The sequence below is a fragment of the Triticum aestivum genome, chromosome 4D (genome assembly GCF_018294505.1).
Source record: "Triticum aestivum cultivar Chinese Spring chromosome 4D, IWGSC CS RefSeq v2.1, whole genome shotgun sequence".
In the NCBI taxonomy this organism is placed as follows: domain Eukaryota; kingdom Viridiplantae; phylum Streptophyta; class Magnoliopsida; order Poales; family Poaceae; genus Triticum; species Triticum aestivum.
The window spans coordinates 505,996,607-506,014,707 of NC_057805.1; the positions used below are offsets into that span (position 1 = coordinate 505,996,607).

Consider the following 18,101-nt stretch of genomic DNA (forward strand, 5'->3'; position numbering starts at 1 on the left):
ATATATTCCTATGACTAGGAATTACAATAAAATCATTTGGAAAAACCTTGTGTGCTGTATAAATATCTACTAAAAGAAATACTTCAAAGGCCGGCGGAGTAGTTCGTTATGTTGCGCCCGTAGATTTGTTTTTTGAGGATCTGTCATGCTTTTAGCCCGTGCTCTCAGCCGCCACCATGTGTCGTGCTCTGGGCGCTCCCTCGAATTTTGTTTTTTTATATTTCACACGCTTTTTCGGCTTTTTAGATGGTTTTTTCGGGTTTTTCTGCTTTTTGGTTTTTCACCGGTCTTTCTTAGTTTTTTTGCGCGAATAAACATGTTTTTTTCTTTCGCGAGAGGCATGGTTTTGCTTCAGAGAGGCACGGCCGTGCCTCTCAGAAACTGGAAAAGAATGAGTGTTTTTTTTGCTTCCGCGAGATGCACTGTTTTGCTTCTAGAGAGGCACGGTCATGCCTCTCGGAAATGAAAAAACGCGTTTTCTCTTTTTTTTTTCCTTACGTGAGAGACACGGTTTTGATTCCGGCACGGACTTCCTTCTGCGAGAGGCACGGCCGTGCCTCTCAGAACGGTAAAAAGCGTGTTTTCCTTTTTGTTCCTTTCGCAAGAGGCATGGTTTTACTTTCGTGAAAGACCCGGATTTGCTTCAGCGAGAGGCATCCAACTGTGAAAACAATTAGAGATCGGGACGCACGGTTAAGAGATAAAACGTTTTGAATAAACGACTTTTTTTAAAAGGAAAATTCTAAGTTGTGAGAAGTTTCGCACATGTAGCGCGTCACTTGTCGCACCTGGCGAGATGGACGTGATTTTTCAAGGAGTCCTCATGAATTAGTGATTTCGCGCCGTAGATGTTCCGAGCAACAACTAATTTCTAGGCTGAAATGTTGAAGGCCCAACAAGCCAAGGCCTGCCAAAGTGCCGCCACTCTGACCCTCGCCGGCGCTCCCTACCCAAGCTCGCCCCCGCCGCCACTCAACCTCCCACCCACCCGCTGCGGTGCTCCCCCTCCCGCCACACGCCGCTGCACGCAGAGTAAGAGCGCCGCCTCTTCATTGCCGTCGTCGCCGTCACCCGCCCCCATCTCTGCCGCTGCTCCGCAGGTGGCGAGGATGGAGAGGGGAGGAAGCGGAGGCCAGGGATGCCGCCGGGGAGGGGATTAATTAGGCGGCGCTCCGCTGCGGCCTGTGTCGGCTTCCACTCTTCGTGTAGCCAAACCTAGGTAAATCTCAAAACTTGGGAGCTGATTCCCCCCAATACAATCTTCAGTCTTACCGCCGCCGTTTGCTGAATCCGTAGTACAAGACCGCATTGACTTGATTTATCCATCCATGGCAGGCAACATGCAGATGCTCCGCGTTGCAAGAATCTGTACTACAAGGCCGCGTTCAGGCCGTGCCGTATCTGCGCTCCTCGCCTGTCCACCACCCTGTATTGCCTCTCACATCTTGGACCACAAGTGTCATGATACTACCAAGTGCACCGGTGACAAAGATATCGGATTCTCGAACCTGAAATCGCATGCTGTTACTCGTGGTGGTGCTTGCTTCTCCACCGCTACCGAAACGGTTCTCGTCCAAGCCCGGGACTCGTCTCTGCTAGCATCGGAGATAGAGAATGCCATCGACCAGCAGAGGTTTGATGATGCGTGGAGGGCCTACGAGAAGCATCTTCACATGGACGGGCTCCCGAGAAAGTCTGTTCTGAGCAAGCTCATCACTGGCTTCGCAGCGACCTTTGAGGCCCACAGGCTTAACCAGTCGTACGATGTGGTCGATCGCGCGTTTCAAGCGAGGCCTGAACTGCTGGAGAAGGAGGCCCTGATTTACCTGTCCCTTCTTCTTGCACGGTGCGCTCTTCCTGATCTTGCTGTAAATGTTGTGAGGAAGTTGGTCAAGATTGAAGCATACCCACCCGTCGCGGCATGGTCTGCGGTTATAGCACACATGTGTCAGACTGCGACCGGTTCGTTCCTTGCTGCCGACATGGTAATGGAGATCGGATACCTTTTCCAGAACAACAGAGTTGATCCGCGGAAGAAGAGCAACCGTCCGTTGCTAGCAATGAAGCCCAATTCATTTACCTTCAGCATTGTTCTAACTGCATCCCTCCTGTTTGGTACTACTAAAAAGGCAGAGCAGCTTCTCGAATTAATGCCCAGGATTGGGGTGAAACCTGAAGCCAGCTTGTTGGTTGTCATGGCTCGCATATACGAAAAGAATGGACACAAAGATGAGATTCAGAAGTTGAAGAGGCATGTAGATGAGGCCTGTGGTCTCAGTGAATCAGAGTTCAGGCAGTACTATGATTGCCTGCTCTCCTGCCATTTGAAATTCGGGGATTTGGATTCTGCTGTGGATATGGTACTGGATATGCTTAAAAAGGGTAACAACGCAAAGCGGTCACTAGAAGCAGCTAAAGCAGTTCTTGAAGCAGTCGAATCGAACAAATTGTATCTTCCTTATGAGAAAAAGGGCCCTGAAATTTCAGGTTCCCCAAATAAACCTGTGTCTACTGATCGCCAAATGCAAAATTACTCTTCATTCTTCAAAGATAAGAGCTTTGCAAGGCTTGAATTAGAGGCGAGAGAATTACACAAGCTATTATCAGATAAGCTGCAGGAACAGGTTGGACTGGTAAAATCTGAACATGGTGTCCTCCATCCAACTGAAACAATGTATGCCAAACTGGTCAAAGCTTTCTTGGAAGCAGATAAGATCAGTGCATTGGCATCGTTTCTTGTGAAGGCAAGCAAAGAGGATTCGCCCGTGTCTGTTGAGAGCTCCTTTGTTGTACAAGTGATAAATGCATGTATTTCTCTTGGATTATTAGAGCAGGCACATGACCTTCTTGACGAGATGAGATTTTCTGGAGTTAGAGTTGGTTCTTCCATTTATTCGTCACTCCTAAAAGCTTACTGCAAAGAGGAGAATCATGAAGACGATATAACTGCACTTTTGAAGGATGCTCAACAGGCAGGAATCCAGCTTGATTCAAGCTGCTACGAAGATTTGATACAATCCAGGGCACATCACAATAACACCACAGGCGCTCTCCATCTTTTTAAAGAGATGAAGAGCTCAAACATTCAAAAATCTGTTAACAGGGAGTTTGAGATGTTAGTACAAAGCTGTGATAACAATGAAGCTGCTTTGACTGCTAAGCTAGTGGAAGAAGTCAAAAGTGGTCATACAGTCAATCATGCCATTCATGACTGGAACAATGTTATACATTTCTTCTGTAAGAAGAGATTAATGCACGATGCTCACAAAGCACTGAGCAAGATGCGTGTTTTAGGCCACACGCCAAACGCACAAACTTTCCATTCTTTAGTAACTGCTTATGCTGCTGTTGGTGGCAAGTATGTGGAGGTGACAGATTTGTGGGGCGAAATGAAAGTTCTGGCCAACTCCAACTCGATGAAATTTGATCAGGAACTGTTGGACTCTCTGTTGTATTGCTTTGTGAGAGGTGGTTTCTTCCTTCGAGCAATGGAAGTCATAGAATTGATGGAAAAGTGCGAGATGTTTATAGATAAATACAAGTACAAGTCCCTGTGGCTTAAATATCATAGAACATTGTACAAAGGTAAGGCTCCTAAGGTGCAAACAGAAGCTCAACTGATAAGGAGAGAAGCAGCACTACATTTCAAGAGATGGATTGGGTTGACATGAAAGCGAGATTTTGAAAGCAGTGAAGCACGTGTGGCGTAGTGTTTTTGGGACTAGCATGGTTGGAAACCAATGTATGGATGCCTCTATCTTTGATCCTTCCCTAGGTCCCTCCCCATCTCATTATCAGGCTAGACTTTCCCATGAAGATAGACCTGCTCTGAGGATGATGATTGTGGTTTGTAGCTGTGCCAGCTGCCGTGCTACAGGAATAAATCGCTCGCCAGATCATGTTTCCCCCAGATCAGAAACCCTGGTGGCCAATGCCGTCCAGTTTTGGTGTGTTGTTTTCGAGTTGAAGTTTTGCAATCTGAGACAAGATGTGCATTTAACATACAACAGCAGCGGAAAATCTGTATGCAATGCTGTCCAGTGTTCAAGTTGAAACAGGTTGTTGGATGGAAGGATGATGTGAGCCTGCAATGATATAACAAGAAAATTTACATGGTTTACTTGGTATTACTTGAACAATATTGATAAGCCTTGGCCTATTTGGAACTGCATTGATGCTTCTATGGAAAAAAGATGTCAGCAATGGATTTGCCTTGTTTTGTAAGTTAACATGGTCTGCACACTAGTGTTTAGGTTTCAGATAAGATATTTTTTTTCCTCCGTGGGAAAAGGATATTTTGTTACCAGTAATATGAACCAAATTTGGTACAATTTATGCTTATGTAATTGGCAAATTTACCTTTTCTGGCTATGGATACATAATTTTGTTTGTAATTATTCTATGATACTAACAGTTGTTGATAATACTACTTGTCTTTTGTTTATGTACTGCTCATATGATGCAACTGAACCAAATATCTCAGACTGTATATGTAGGTATACGTCCGTCCAGAAATAACTATCGCTCAAACGGATGTATCTAGATGTATTTCAGTGCTAGATACATCCGTTTGAGCGACAGTTATTTCTGGATGGAGGGAGTATAATTTTGTTTATTGAGATCGTGTTTTGAACCATGCATTGTATCTGAGAAAATTGACAAATTATGTTCTTCTGTCAGCTTATGTACTTGTTTGCGTCTCAGTGATGAGGATTGTAACCACTTTGATTTAACAGATCTCACCCTTTCTTCGTAAGAAAAAAACCTAGCTCTCTTATTGTAGCAAATATATCACACCCGTCAGTAAGTCACTAACCATCATGTGTCTTGGCTCCCTTCAGTTCTGACGAATGTATAGGACATGTACAAAGCATATGAGTCATGGTCTTTTGATTAACTGTATACAAGCAATCACGACATCTAAACAAAACTAACTTTCTTAATCATGCCTGATCATTTCTAGTTTATTGCATTTGTCTTAAGATGCTGCAGAAGGGAGTTGATGGCCTGTTTTTGTCCTCATTTGCATATTAAATTGCATCAATTAATGTATTCCCAGGATTTTTAATTGTGCAACTTGCCTATTATTTCGCAGAGACAAATCTCAAGCAGACACGTGCACCAGGTTTCGCATTTGCTGATGGAATCTTGATGTGGTAAACAGATCAGAGTCTTACCTGCTTGCTGGTTCCGTGCATCATCATCCATCGTTGTCAATAAGCAAGCTGCAGGCTTGCTTATTAATGTTTACATCACATCAGAGCCACTGGCATCCTATGTTAAATATATTACTACAGAGCAGACTTTGTAGACTGTGTTATGTAGTTGACATAGTTTATGCAAGCTCCCCTCACTATTGGTGTGATATAAGAGAAGGATGCTTCTTATATCTTTCACGAGGAAGAACACGATGATTCAGTAGGAACTACACTTCAGCTGCTTTCAACCATTCCTCTGGTTGTGCTTACACTCCATTTAGTTTCTAACATTCTGCGTGTGCTTACACTCTACTTCTGCATCCATTCTTTTGATATCTGGTAAAGTTCGACTGTGTCCATCAATCAATAGAGTACAACATTTCATTCTTTTTCTTATCTTGACCTTTCTGAACTCATACCTTATTTGAACCTGCTGATCGCGCAGACTCAGCACATGCTTCATGATCGGTGCGCCTGTTCTTATTGTTTGTTGGACTGCTTAGCAAAGATATCCTGTTGGGAGGGAACAATTCATACAAAACATCCCGCTCTGCTGCAGCAGTCTAATCAATTTAACTTATTCAGGTATTTTCTCTAGTTCAGATAGCTCTGTTTAGTGGTACTTCTTGTTGTATTCACTGAACCAGTTTCCTTTCTTACAAGGGAAGCATGTAGTTCACCTTCTCTTTTCCCCCTTTTATATGTGTTGCAGTGTGGCTTCCTTTGGTAATTTGCTGATAATCCTCTGCTTTCTCTTCTATATGCCGGTCTAGTCAACCTGTTACCTTCCATCTCCCTTGGGTTCGGCCATCTAGATCTTAAGTAGTTATGGGTTCATCAAGATCTTGGAAGTGGTGATTGGTTGACCACTGGAGCAATCTGCTTACGTGAGATCATTAATTCGATTGTTGTTACTGACTGTTTATTTCTTGCTTTAAGGTTGGTTTGAAAGGTAATATTTGTAATGTATTCCAGATCTTCCATCTTTCTTTCCATGGTACTACTACAAGGAAATGTGTTATCATGTGACTCCTATGCTACCGTGTGAAAAAATAGTTACAATTCATTGTCTAGAAGATGGACAACCAGATTGAACTGCTAGAAATCTCATCATGGTTGAACTAATTGAATATTACTTGAGGTTCGGTAAAACACACGGAGAGAATCATAGTAACTTATGGACTAAAAGAAATGATATAGAACAGAAGGACACGAATGCTAAGTCAAGAGTTGATACTTCAATAGTAAAAGCTAAAATAGCAAAGTGGGTACACGCTACTGCTGAATTTATCAAAACAAGGATGCGGATTTTTTTTTCCTTGCATCTTTCCGGTGGAGTTGATTAGATTGATTTATGATCAGATTACCTAGTGTATTTGCATTATGCATGCTTTAATAACGTTCATACTTGCGCTACTATACTACACGGTACATAAGCACTTAAGCAGAAGTAATTGGCTGGTCCCATCCCATTGTTCAGAACTTCTACTGACATGCATGCTGTGGAAAGCGCACTAGAGCCATTATTGAAGTTCCGTAGCTTCAACCTCCTGTAGACTATTTTATTCAGGATTTAAACAGCAAACCGATGGCATTGTCTCTGAATTTCAGTTACAAGCATATGAATTTAGTGAGCATTTTTTTTAAGGAATGAATTTAGTGAACATTGTCTACCTTTTGAACCATATTAACACATGTTGTGTATTTATTGCCAGCCTGCAAATTTGCCACACTTCCAGAGAAATTGCTTTGTAAATTGGTGGATTAAACTCATCAAGTTTGTCTGATGGCAGCCATACTGGGTTCTCTTGTCGGAACATGTGCCAAAAGATTGCAAGAAATAATTACAGAAGAGGCGGTTCTTATTCTAGGGGTAAATAAAGGTCTTAGAGACCTGCAGCGAACAATGACTCAAATACAATGCTTTCTCAATGATGCTGAAGAAAGGAGGACAGAAGAGTCAGCAGTCAACAATTGGCTTGGTGAGCTGAAAGAGGCTATGTATTATGCTGATGACATTATTGACTTGGTGAGATTTGAAGGAGGCAAGTTACTAGCTGAACATAATTCCTATCAACAAAGGCAACCGAATGTGGTGGAATTTCATTTTTCACATGCATTCCCAGTTGTAAGAAGCGTCATGACATTGCCATAAAAATCAGAGATTTTAATGGAGAACTTGAGAAGATTTCAGAGTTGGGGGCACGATTTTTAAAGCTCCAGAGTATGCAGCATAAAGCGGAAGCTCCACTGGTGAAGCAGATGAGAACTTGCCACCTTGTGGAGCCTAATCTTGTGGGAAAGGAAACTTTACATGCTTGCACAAGATTGGTTGAACTGGTGCTTGGACAAGAGGAAAAGAAGGCGTACAAGGTTGGTATTACTGGAACAGGAGGGGTTGGGAAGACAACTCTGGCTCAGAAAATATATAATGACCAAAAAATAAAAGGAGCATTTAGCAACCGAGCATGGATCTGTGTTTCTCAGGACTACTCTGAAGTCGCTCTATTGAAAGAAGTTCTTCGAAATTTTGGTGTACATCAGGAGCAAGGTGAAACTGTGGGAGAGCTCAGCAGCAAGCTTGCAGAGGCCATTCGAGGAAAAAGTTTCTTCCTTGTGCTAGATGATGTTTGGCAGCCTCAGGTGTGGACCAATCTACTGAGAGTTCCATTACATGCTGCCGCAACCGGAGAAATTCTAGTAACCACTCGACATGATACAGTTGCACATGTAATTGGGGTGGAAGATGTGCATCGAGTAGAGTTGATGGCATTAGATGTAGGATGGGAACTGCTTTGGAAGAGTATGAACATTAATCAAGAAAATGATGTGCAAAACCTTCGGCATATAGGCTTGGAAATTGTGCGTAAGCGTGGTGGACTTCCCCTTGCAATCAAAGTTACTGCTAGTGTTCTAGCAACTAAAGAGAGAACTCAGAATGAGTGGAGAAAGATTATGGAGAGAAGTGCATAGTCTATGTGCAATCTTCCAATCGAGCTCAGAGGTGCTCTGTATTTGAGTTACGATGATCTGCCACGGCATTTGAAGCAATGCTTCCTCTATTTAATCTTATACCCAGAAGATCGGTACATGTACCGAGATGATCTTATCAGGCTTTGGGTTGCTGAAGGCTTTGTTGAGGAGCATAAAGGACAACTTCTGGAGGATACAGCTGAAGAATATTACTATGAATTGATATATAGGAATCTACTGCAACTCGACCCTTTACGTTTTGACCATAGCATGTGCAAAATGCATGATCTCTTGAGGCAACTTGCTCAACACTTTTCAAGAGACGAAAATTATTGTGGCGATCCACAATCATTACAGGTTACAACTCTGTCCAAGTGTAGCGACCAGACCTCAAATGGTCTGTGCTGCTGTGCACCAGTGTCATCCCTGGATCAGTAATGCTGACACGCACAGTACAAATGGAGGATTTATAACAGAGTAGCAATCACACACTTATTACATCGAATATCTCCGAAGAGATTAAGTATAATAAACATGGCTTAAGGCCATCTAACAACGATAACAGCGGAAGACTTGGAAGATAAGTGAGTCCATCAACTTCAGCGGCATCACTGAGTATATGACCACGACCTAAGGCACCTTACTCGTCGTCTGAAAAGTCTGCAACATGAAACGTTGCAGCCCGAAAACGGGTCAGCACATAGGATATGCTGGCAATATAACACATAGAGAGCAATGAACAATAATAATGCTATACTACATGCATATATGGCTGGTGGAAAGCTCTATGGTTACAATTTTGCGAAAAGCCAATTTTATCCTACTTCAAAGGAATAATCTTTATTTAACTATCATGGTGGTTGTGAAACATTGAGAAGGTACCTCTAACTCAATCCCAATTAAGTGTCATCATTAACCCAACAAAATTAATTAAAAGTAACATGGTGATGAGATTCAAATGATAATCCAGGTACTAGATATTCAAGTTGTCCATAACCGGGGACACGGCTAACCATGATTAGTTTGTACACTCTGCAGAGGTTTGCGCACTTTTCCCCACAAGACTCGATCGCCTCCGCTTGATTCTCGCACTGCATGATGTTTGAGAAACGGATGACCGAGACACAGTCTTTCAGGAACAATCACTCTTTACTCTGGATGGACCGGTACACCTACTTTCCCCTACATCTGCTAGCCCACCTCTTCAAGAGATCTTGTAACCTACTCAACTATGCTAGAGCCCATAATAGCTTGTGGCTGCACACGGAAGTTTCTAGCATGAATAATCTTATGATCCCTTTGAGCCTGGGTGGCGGTCCTTATACAAACAGACAACACTGGGTTCTCCAGGTGCCTCAATCCACCCAGATGTGAGTTTTAGTTGCCACCTTAAGTTGAATCATTAATAAACATCTCACATCTGTCATGAATATCTCTCAAACCCAATCCACGTCTACGAGCATAGCATGGCAATATAATGGCAACGTTGAAGTAACTCCCAAGGGTTTGAAAAGAAAACAGGTAATAGGTACTACCTCAACTACTTCCCAGTTCCCACAGTTTAATCAGATCCTAATCATGCAATTGTTTGAGAAATAGATCTAATGCAATAAAACTGGGTATGAAAGGTATGATCAAAGTGTTACTTGCCTTGCTGATGATCCGCAAAACCTAACGAGTCGAAGTAACAAGCGGCACACTCCGGGTACTCTATCGCAAACAAACAAGCATACAATCAGTACTCATCTAATGCACAGGTAAAGCTCGAATGAAAGATCCAACCAGAAAGTTCAACTTAAGAACTCCGGTTTGCAAAAAGAATCAACTCGAGAGAAACAACGAAGATCAAACTGCGAAAGAAAGAAACTTCGTTTACTAATCTGGATCTAGGTCAAATTTTACTGTAGCAAAAACTTGTTTGAGTAGGTTAAACGGAAAGAGAATTTCGAGACGAAACTCTAGGCGCTTGAATCGCCTGATTCCGATAAACGAGCGAGAAGTTAAACAGAATTGAAGATTCGATCAGAAATCGAATCTGAGATAATCGCAGAAAAATCCGACGAAAAAGAAAAACGGACGAACGCTTAAAGAACGGACGTTCGTTAACAGAGAAAAACCGACGAACGCGTTCGTTAAAACGAACGGTTCGGTGAACGCTCGCAAAATAGTAAAACCGAAAAAAAACTAAAAACGAAGGGGTTTTTTTAACAAAAAAACCGGCAACGACGAACGGGCAGCAAGGCAGTACCTCGTCGGGGCGGCTCCGGCGAGGGCTCCGGCGGGGCGCGGGGGTGCGGGGGTGCGGGCGAGGGGCGGCGACTCCCGGCGGCGGTGGCGGCTCCCGTGCGGCGGCGGGGCTCGGCGAGTGCGGCGGCGGCGGCGACGGGATGAGAGGAGAGAGAGGGGGGTATATAAAGAGGGGGGGGAGCAAGCTTGGAGGAGGGGGCAAGCTCCGGGGCGGCTCGGTCCCGTGTCCATGGAGGACACGGCGGCGGCGCTCTCCCGTGCGGAGGAAGGAGAGGGCGCGGGCGGGCCGGCGCTCGGCTGGGCTGCGGCCCGGTCGGGCGTCGCGCATTTTTTTTAAATAAGTTTCGCGGAAAATAATTCACAGAAAAATAATTAAAAAACAGAAAAATATAAAATAAATTTTCCCCGTCTAGTTGGAAAATCTAGAATAGGGTCAACATTTTTTTAAAACAAAATAAATATTTTGAAAACATGCAATATTTTTAATGCAATAAAAATTGCAAATAAAATCCAAATAAATTCCAATAAAGGATTTTAACAATTTTCCTCCAGTATTTCAATGGTTTTGAAGAAGTCATATTTTCTCCTCTCGTTTATTTTTTTTAAATGAAATATTTTCCGGAGAGAAAATAATTAAAACCAAAATCCTCGTCTTATTATTTGATGAAAATCAAATATGAAAATTTGAGAAAATCCCCAACTCTCTCCAAGGGTCCTTGAGTTGCTCTGTATTTATCGAGGATTTGTCAAAATGCAATAAAAATATGATATGCAATGATGATATATGTATAACATACCCAATTGAAAATTTGGGATGTTACACCAAGCTACGGCGTGTTTCAGTTGTCACTGACAAGGATTCTTTAATGCTCCCCAATGTGGACAAAGAGAGATTAGAGCAAGGACACTGTTAATTCATTCTGCTAAGAAACTGAGTGTTGAAAATACAATTTTCAAGAGGCTACCATGCATCAGAGTTTTAGATCTGACTGGTTCATCTATAAAAAGCATTCCAGATTGCGTTGGTGGTTTGATCCATCTACGACTTCTTGATCTAGATGAGACAGCCATATCTTGTCTTCCAGAGTCAATCGGTTCTTTGACAAACCTTCAGATACTGAACTTGCAAAGGTGCAAAGCTCTGCACAGCCTTCCTTCGTCGATCACACAATTGTGCAATTTAAGGCGCCTTGGTCTAGGTGGTACACCGATAAATCAGGTGCCAAAAGGGATAGGTAAACTAGAATTCCTCAATGATCTGGAAGGATTTCCTATTGGTGGTACAAGTGATGACGCTAATACACAAGATGGATGGAAGTTGGAAGAGTTGGGGCATCTTTCGCAGCTAAGGCAGCTTCACATGATCAAAATGGAAAGAGCAGCTCCTAGTGCAACAAATTCTTCATTGTTAGGAGACAAAAAGTATCTCAAATTTCTGAATCTTTGGTGCAGTCAATGTAAAGAAGAACCAAATTCAGATGATATCAGCAATATTGAGAAGATTTTTGAGCAGCTAATCCCTCCACACAACTTGGAAAAGCTTATTATTGTCAATTTCTTTGGTCGAGGGTATCCCACCTGGCTTGGTACCAGTATCCATTTGTCTTCAACAACATATTTGAACCTTACCGACTGCAAATACTGTGCGCATCTTCCAGCAATTTGGCAGCTAGCCAGCCTCAGATATCTGAAAATTGTTGGAGCAACCGCAATTACCAAGATCGGACCCGAATTTGTTGGATGCGAGGAGGCTAATCCCATAGAATCCACGGAGGCAGTTGCCTTCCCCAAGCTCGAATACCTCGTCATCAAGGATATGCCCAACTGGAGCGAGTGGTCCTTTGTTGAAGAAGAAGAAGAAGAAGAAGAAGAAGAAGAAGATGCAATGGCAGCAGCTACGGAAGGGGGAGTGACTGCGACATCTCCCCCGATGCAGCTGCTGCCATGCCTGAAGAGGTTGGAGCTTCTTGGCTGCCCCAAGCTGAGAGCTCTCCCACGACAGCTTGGACCGGAGGCCACCAACCTGAAAGAGCTCTTTATTATTGGAGCAAGCTGCTTGAAGGCAGTGGAGGACCTCCCTTTCGTGGAGAGTGTCTTGATCTCGGGATGTCAGGTCCTGGAGACGATCTCGAACCTTCCTCGACTGAGGGAGCTACGCATAAACGATTGCCGAACATTGAGGCGTGTCGGTGTCGAGGCGCTGGCAAGCTTGCAGCAGCTATGGTTGACAGAGAGTATGCAGGAGATCTCTTCTTTGCTGTGGGTGCAACAAGAGCGCCGTCAGCTTCACGGCCATGGGGAAGACCCGCTGGATGTCTACCAATGGGCAATGCCTCTAGCGGATTAGATGCCCAATTATGTGGCTTCTGAAGACACACGATGAGGTATGGCCATTTACTGACAGACAGTTGGGACTATTAGATGCTCCCCTTGGACCAATAATGTACGTCGTCTGTTATATATCGTACCATTTGTGTTCTCAAGTGATGGTACATGTCTTGAGCTTCCAAGAGCATGGTAGTGTTGTTGCTCACGTGTCCAAGCGACATTCAGTTTTTACCTTTCATGTGTTTTGTCCCGAATTTTGGAGCTCTCGATGGACAATATGATAGAATGAGCAGCGCTGGAGATGTATGGATTTATCTCTAGAGCCAGATATTCAAATGAAATGTTGCTATAATGTAACTGGACCAAACATCTCAGATTGTATCTCAAGTTATCTTCATGTATAATTTTGTTTGATTTGAGACCGTGTTTGGAACCATGCATTACTGTAATTTACTTCTTGAATCGTCTGGAAAGCTGGCTCACTGTTTGTAACTCATTCAGTGGCTTTACAAATAACCGTTCGTTTTTGCAACAGAACCAAAGATCTCACAACATGATTTCCTTGGCAAGAATACCAACACTTCATATATATATATATATATATATATATATATGGGAATGCCACAAACCGTTTCATACTACATGAAGTTCAGACAACAACCATGCGATCAACTCATCCGAAACGCACAGAAACTATTCCAGATTGCAGCTTGAATCTGAAGCTAGTTTTATTAGGATTGTACAGAGCATGAAATGAACTAAGCACACAACTCAGCTCCAACAGGCTTCATCGCACCCAGTTGACGCCACAATGAGCTCCAGGCAGAGGCGACGGCGTCATGAAAGCTCCGGCCAACTGTACCTGCGACCCATTTCCGCAACACTTGACAATGCAGTTGCGCCAGATGATTTAGTGCAGTATGCAATTTCATTTTTCCTTGCAACATTTTAAGCAGCGATGCCTTAAACGACCACGGAGTTAGCTAATCATAACATGCTGGCCAAGAAAAGCATACAAGCCATAATATGCTTACAGAACATCACTTGGGCAGGCTGACATAAGTTGAGTACACTAAATCTGGTAATTGCTAGACAGTCAGGCAATGGCTACCGCTAATGCATTAACTAAGAGCGCAACATTTCATGCCTGTGGCTCCACTGCAATAGCAAAATAACATAGCAAAATCCTGGAACTAGGTAGCTAGTGGAGTCAGTCAGCACGGTAGAAGACGGTCTCTTCGACGACCCACCTGATTCGGCAAATGTGGCAATGAGGATCATGTCGAGGCACCACTATAGCTGCTGTCTCTTGACTCTGCGTGCGAACAAGGTAAATCAACACCAGTTTCAGTCAGCGCCTCGGCATGGAAACATAGTGCCGTTGTATGTATAGAGATTGTTGTCCATAGCAACTCAAATCATAAAATAGTGACAGCATGGAAAAAACAACAACCAACAACTTGTTCAACAAAATATAACTATAACTTCTTTTTTTTGCTAATCCCATAAATATCTGAAAGAGTTTGAAATAACTTGAAACAATGAAGAGCTGTCAATCTCTTTTCATATGCCCGTATGAGAATACTTTTTAATTTTCTCTTCAGGCCTACATAGAAATCTAATAAGACAGATAACTTCAGAGAATCCAGAAAATTCTTTATTGGCTACTGAATCCTAGTGGTCCAAAACCAGAGTGCAACGAATAAAGAATGTTGCCAACAAAAAGATGCATGCATAGACTAGAAAGTTTCGATACTTCTTACTCCCTCTGTCCCATAATATAAGACTGTTTTTGACACTAAATGTAGTGTCAAAAACGGTCTTATATTATGGGATGGAGGGAGTATCTCCCATTCCATCATTCAGCACCTGTCATTTTGCATTAAAAAACTGTATGGACACAAATTCAGAAGCAATATTCTCTTAAAGAAGGGTTATTTTGATAAATGCCACTCGAATTCTGGCGATTCTGAGAAACGCCACTGCAATTTCCAAACTTTGAAAAATGTCATTTCCAGTGGCATTTTTCAAAGTCTGCAGTGGCGTTTTTCAAAGTTTGTAAAATTTGCAGTAGCATTTTCAAAGTTTGAAAATTGCAGTGGCATTTCTTGGAATCACCAGAATTTGAGTGGCGTTTATCCAATTAACCCCTTAAAGAAAAAACATCACTAACATAGCATGTTCAGACATTTATTGGGGCCAAAACCAAAATTTTCAGTGGCCTAGACAAACAACGTATCATCTGATAGCATGGATGAATTATAGATTTAAGAGTTTAGTCCTCCAGGCCCCATTAAAGGAAACGGAATCTAAAGAAAAGGCTACAAAAGAGACAGGCAAACAAATTGCCAAAACATAAGACCATCACAATGGACATTTCTGCAGCAAACAAAAAGACTAAAGAGCAAGAGCAAGCTAAAATTAAACCGGCCTGGAATGAATAATCGGCATGTAAACGACACATTGGAAGCATCGTATGAAGTTGCACAACATGAAAGGCGCTAACAAAACAAAACAGAGATATAGGGGTTTCAGAGCAGAATATATGCACCAAGCATGAATTTAGAAGAATGCTAATCTTGCATTCCAAATCTACTTACCAGGACTAAGATCCACAATCACATTGCATTGCACAAAAGGATACATCTTGAAGACGTCATGTATTTTCTTGCAGCAATCGTCGTTACTTGCTGTGACCTCATCTGACAGCCTCACAGACATTGTTTTCAGCATTGGTGCGCATCTAAATACCAGTTTCAAGAAATCTAACTCGTGACCTTCTCCTTGGAAGCCTTCGATTTCCACTTTTTCAAGATTGGTCAAGGAGATAGTTTGGCTTCTCCAGTTACTGGGCTCCTCACAAGGGCAATTCTCTGGGCATGCTTCATCATCCTAAAAATAATAACATGAAAATTACTAGTACAATGTATACATATTATAGATAGATGTTTCACAGTTGGCAACTTTTTGTTGAAGACAGCAAAGCAAGTGGTATATACATTACATGGATAAATATACAAGCACATGGATGAATTTCCTACCTCTGAACTCAGCAGGATGACTTTAAGGCTTTGTATAGCAGTGGAAATCTGATCCATTCCAAGGATGTGCAATGCAAATGCTCCAAAAACATGCCCCAACGTTTCGACATGTAGCTCCAAAACAGAGAAATGGGTAACCATATGTTTCTCTATCTCCGTCATAAGGCTGACTTCCTCTGGAAAATCATATGAATCCTACAAAAACAATTCGGCGGGATATCATAAATAAATAATTTTTCAGTTTAGTCAGCGAATCGACAAATCGAGCGACATACATCGGCAGCCGCGAACAGCGACAGGACATTGACATGAGGAGGAAGCTGCCCATTGTTCTCCGCCGTCTGTAATCTCACCGCGGAGAGGCCCCAAAGACCAAGCCGGGCGGACACCGTGGAATAAGTGCAGCGCCATGAGACCGTCTCCAGCATCGGTGCCAAAACGGAGACCAACACAATGATCTTGTCGCTGGTGCTGAACAACATGGCCAATCGCTTGAGCGCGGGCGCCCTGATGTCAATGCGGTAGGTGAAGGGGATCCTGGTGTCCACATCCAGGTCCTGCAGCGACGAGGATCTGATGATGATGTTCATGTGGTGGGCGCCGTGGTCCTCCCTGAGTCTGAAGACGCGCAGGCGCGGGCAGCGGAGGACCAGGTCCGTGAGGTTGGCGCGGCAGCCGGTGAGGGCGAGCCTCTCCAGCGCCGGGAACCCCAGCCAGCTGCCGCGCGGGGCGGCGAAGACGAGATCCAGCCCTCGGAGCTCCACCGAGGCGGCGCGGGGGAGGCGGGGCACCTCCACCTCCAGGTACAGGCGCTGCGTGCCCTTCCCCACGGCTAGGCGGAGCTCCACCGGCGAGAGCGCCGCGGCGGCGTGGAGCAGCGGGGGCATGTCGGACTCGCGGACGGAGTGTAGGAGCGCGTCGGGAACGCACATGTCGAGGAGGGTCACCCCGGGCCCGGCCGCGGCTTGGACCGAGGCCAGCGCCGCTTGGAGGGAGCCGAGCGCGACGCCGCGGAAGACGAGGTCGGGGAGGCTGGTCCAGAGGCCGCGCCACCGGCGGGAGAGGACGCTGGTGCGCGCGGCGGCGCCGGCGCAGCGGAGGCGGACGAGGACCTGGAGAAGCAGATCCTCCGGGAGGGCGCTGATGATGTCGGCTCCTCCACCTCCACCGCCTGGACCCAGCTTGCGACGGCGTGCTCCTCCTCCTCCTCCGCCGCCGCCGCCTGGACCCAGCTTGATACGGCGTACTACTTCTTCCATCTCCATGGAAAATCCCCAAAGCCGACCTTTGCTCTGGCCAAAATGTCCTTTCTTCATGCTAGTAAATGCGAGCACAACGTTAATGGAGTATTAGAAACAAAATTAATTGCACGTCGGCTTTAGGTAGGATATCAATTACTCCGTTCATTGAGAACTTGCCAGAGAAATGGATTATGTAATTTAGTTTTAAATACATTCATTTTTATTCATTTCTGCGACAAACAATTCCGGACGGAAGGAGTAATGTACATGTTAGTTATGCTACTATTAGTCCAGACCTTGATATTTGATATGATGTTCATTGCACACTTAACATTTGATAGTAACCCGCATTCATTTGTGAGTACCAAAAACATTTTTAATAAAAGAAAGTCTAAAATTAGATGAATTGGGGGAAGAGAAGAGATGGGAAAGGAGGTCTCGAAGAACGGGGAGGAGTTAACCATGGTTGGCAGACATTTTATTTTTGCGAAAATGAGGGTGTTGAATCTTATTATAATGATAAAAGTAGATCTGAGAGGTCATAACTTTATTTAGTGACGATTTCACTATTTCGGAAGAGGTCTCAATTGATTATGATGAGAACAAAATTGGTACTTATGATGACTATTGATAGCACTTACGCTATAAGTAGTGTAGTGATAATTATTCTTGTGAAACTTGTCATAATCATGAATATCATTTCAATGAATTATTTTAATGTAGAATCGATTTATAGTGTTCAAGTTATATATGATACTTTCACTATTATGAATGAGAAGAAATTTGCTTATGTGGAGAGTAATAAAAATTCTATACTTGTGAATCATGAAAAGAATATTTTCTGTGATAGTTATATTGTTGATTTTATTCATGATGGTATTGAAAATTATTATGATGGTGGAATATATGCTTATGGATATATCAATAATACTGAGTTTCCTCTCTATGTGTTGAAACTTTTGAAGTTGCACTTGTTTTGCCTTCCTATGCTAGTTACATTGTTCTTCAATGAATTGTTTTCTTGTAAAATTCCTATGCATCAGAAGTGGGTTTGGGTTAAATGTGTTTGCTAT

The 18,101-nt window shown here is 43.4% G+C and overlaps 2 protein-coding genes and 1 pseudogene across 3 annotated transcripts; 2 read left to right on the forward strand and 1 right to left on the reverse strand.

The window, feature by feature from the left end:
* Positions 1 to 919: 919 nt before the first annotated feature.
* LOC123099107 (pentatricopeptide repeat-containing protein At1g03100, mitochondrial) lies at positions 920 to 4,341 on the forward strand. The gene is made up of 2 exons (XM_044521248.1): positions 920 to 1,219; positions 1,336 to 4,341. The coding sequence occupies exon 2, from the start codon at positions 1,341 to 1,343 to the stop codon at positions 3,669 to 3,671; it is 2,331 nt and encodes a 776-aa protein (XP_044377183.1). The 5' UTR covers positions 920 to 1,219; positions 1,336 to 1,340; the 3' UTR covers positions 3,672 to 4,341.
* On the forward strand, positions 3,994 to 12,765 carry LOC123099106 (putative disease resistance protein RGA4; annotated as a pseudogene).
* Positions 12,766 to 13,284: 519 nt separating this feature from the next.
* On the reverse strand, positions 13,285 to 17,108 carry LOC123099108 (uncharacterized). Of its 2 annotated transcripts, XM_044521250.1 has the most exons (5): positions 16,063 to 17,108; positions 15,788 to 15,982; positions 15,347 to 15,638; positions 13,997 to 14,061; positions 13,285 to 13,608 (listed from the first exon to the last, which is right to left on the reverse strand). In XM_044521250.1, exons 1-4 carry the CDS (start codon positions 17,101 to 17,103, stop codon positions 14,024 to 14,026), a joined length of 1,566 nt encoding a protein of 521 aa, XP_044377185.1. In that variant the 5' UTR covers positions 17,104 to 17,108; the 3' UTR covers positions 13,285 to 13,608; positions 13,997 to 14,023. The 2 variants fall into 2 exon arrangements, with proteins under 2 accessions (XP_044377185.1, XP_044377184.1); XM_044521249.1 differs by lacking the exon at positions 13,285 to 13,608 and having other exon boundaries at positions 13,726 to 14,061; positions 16,063 to 17,107.
* Between the last annotated feature and the right edge of the window lie 993 nt (positions 17,109 to 18,101).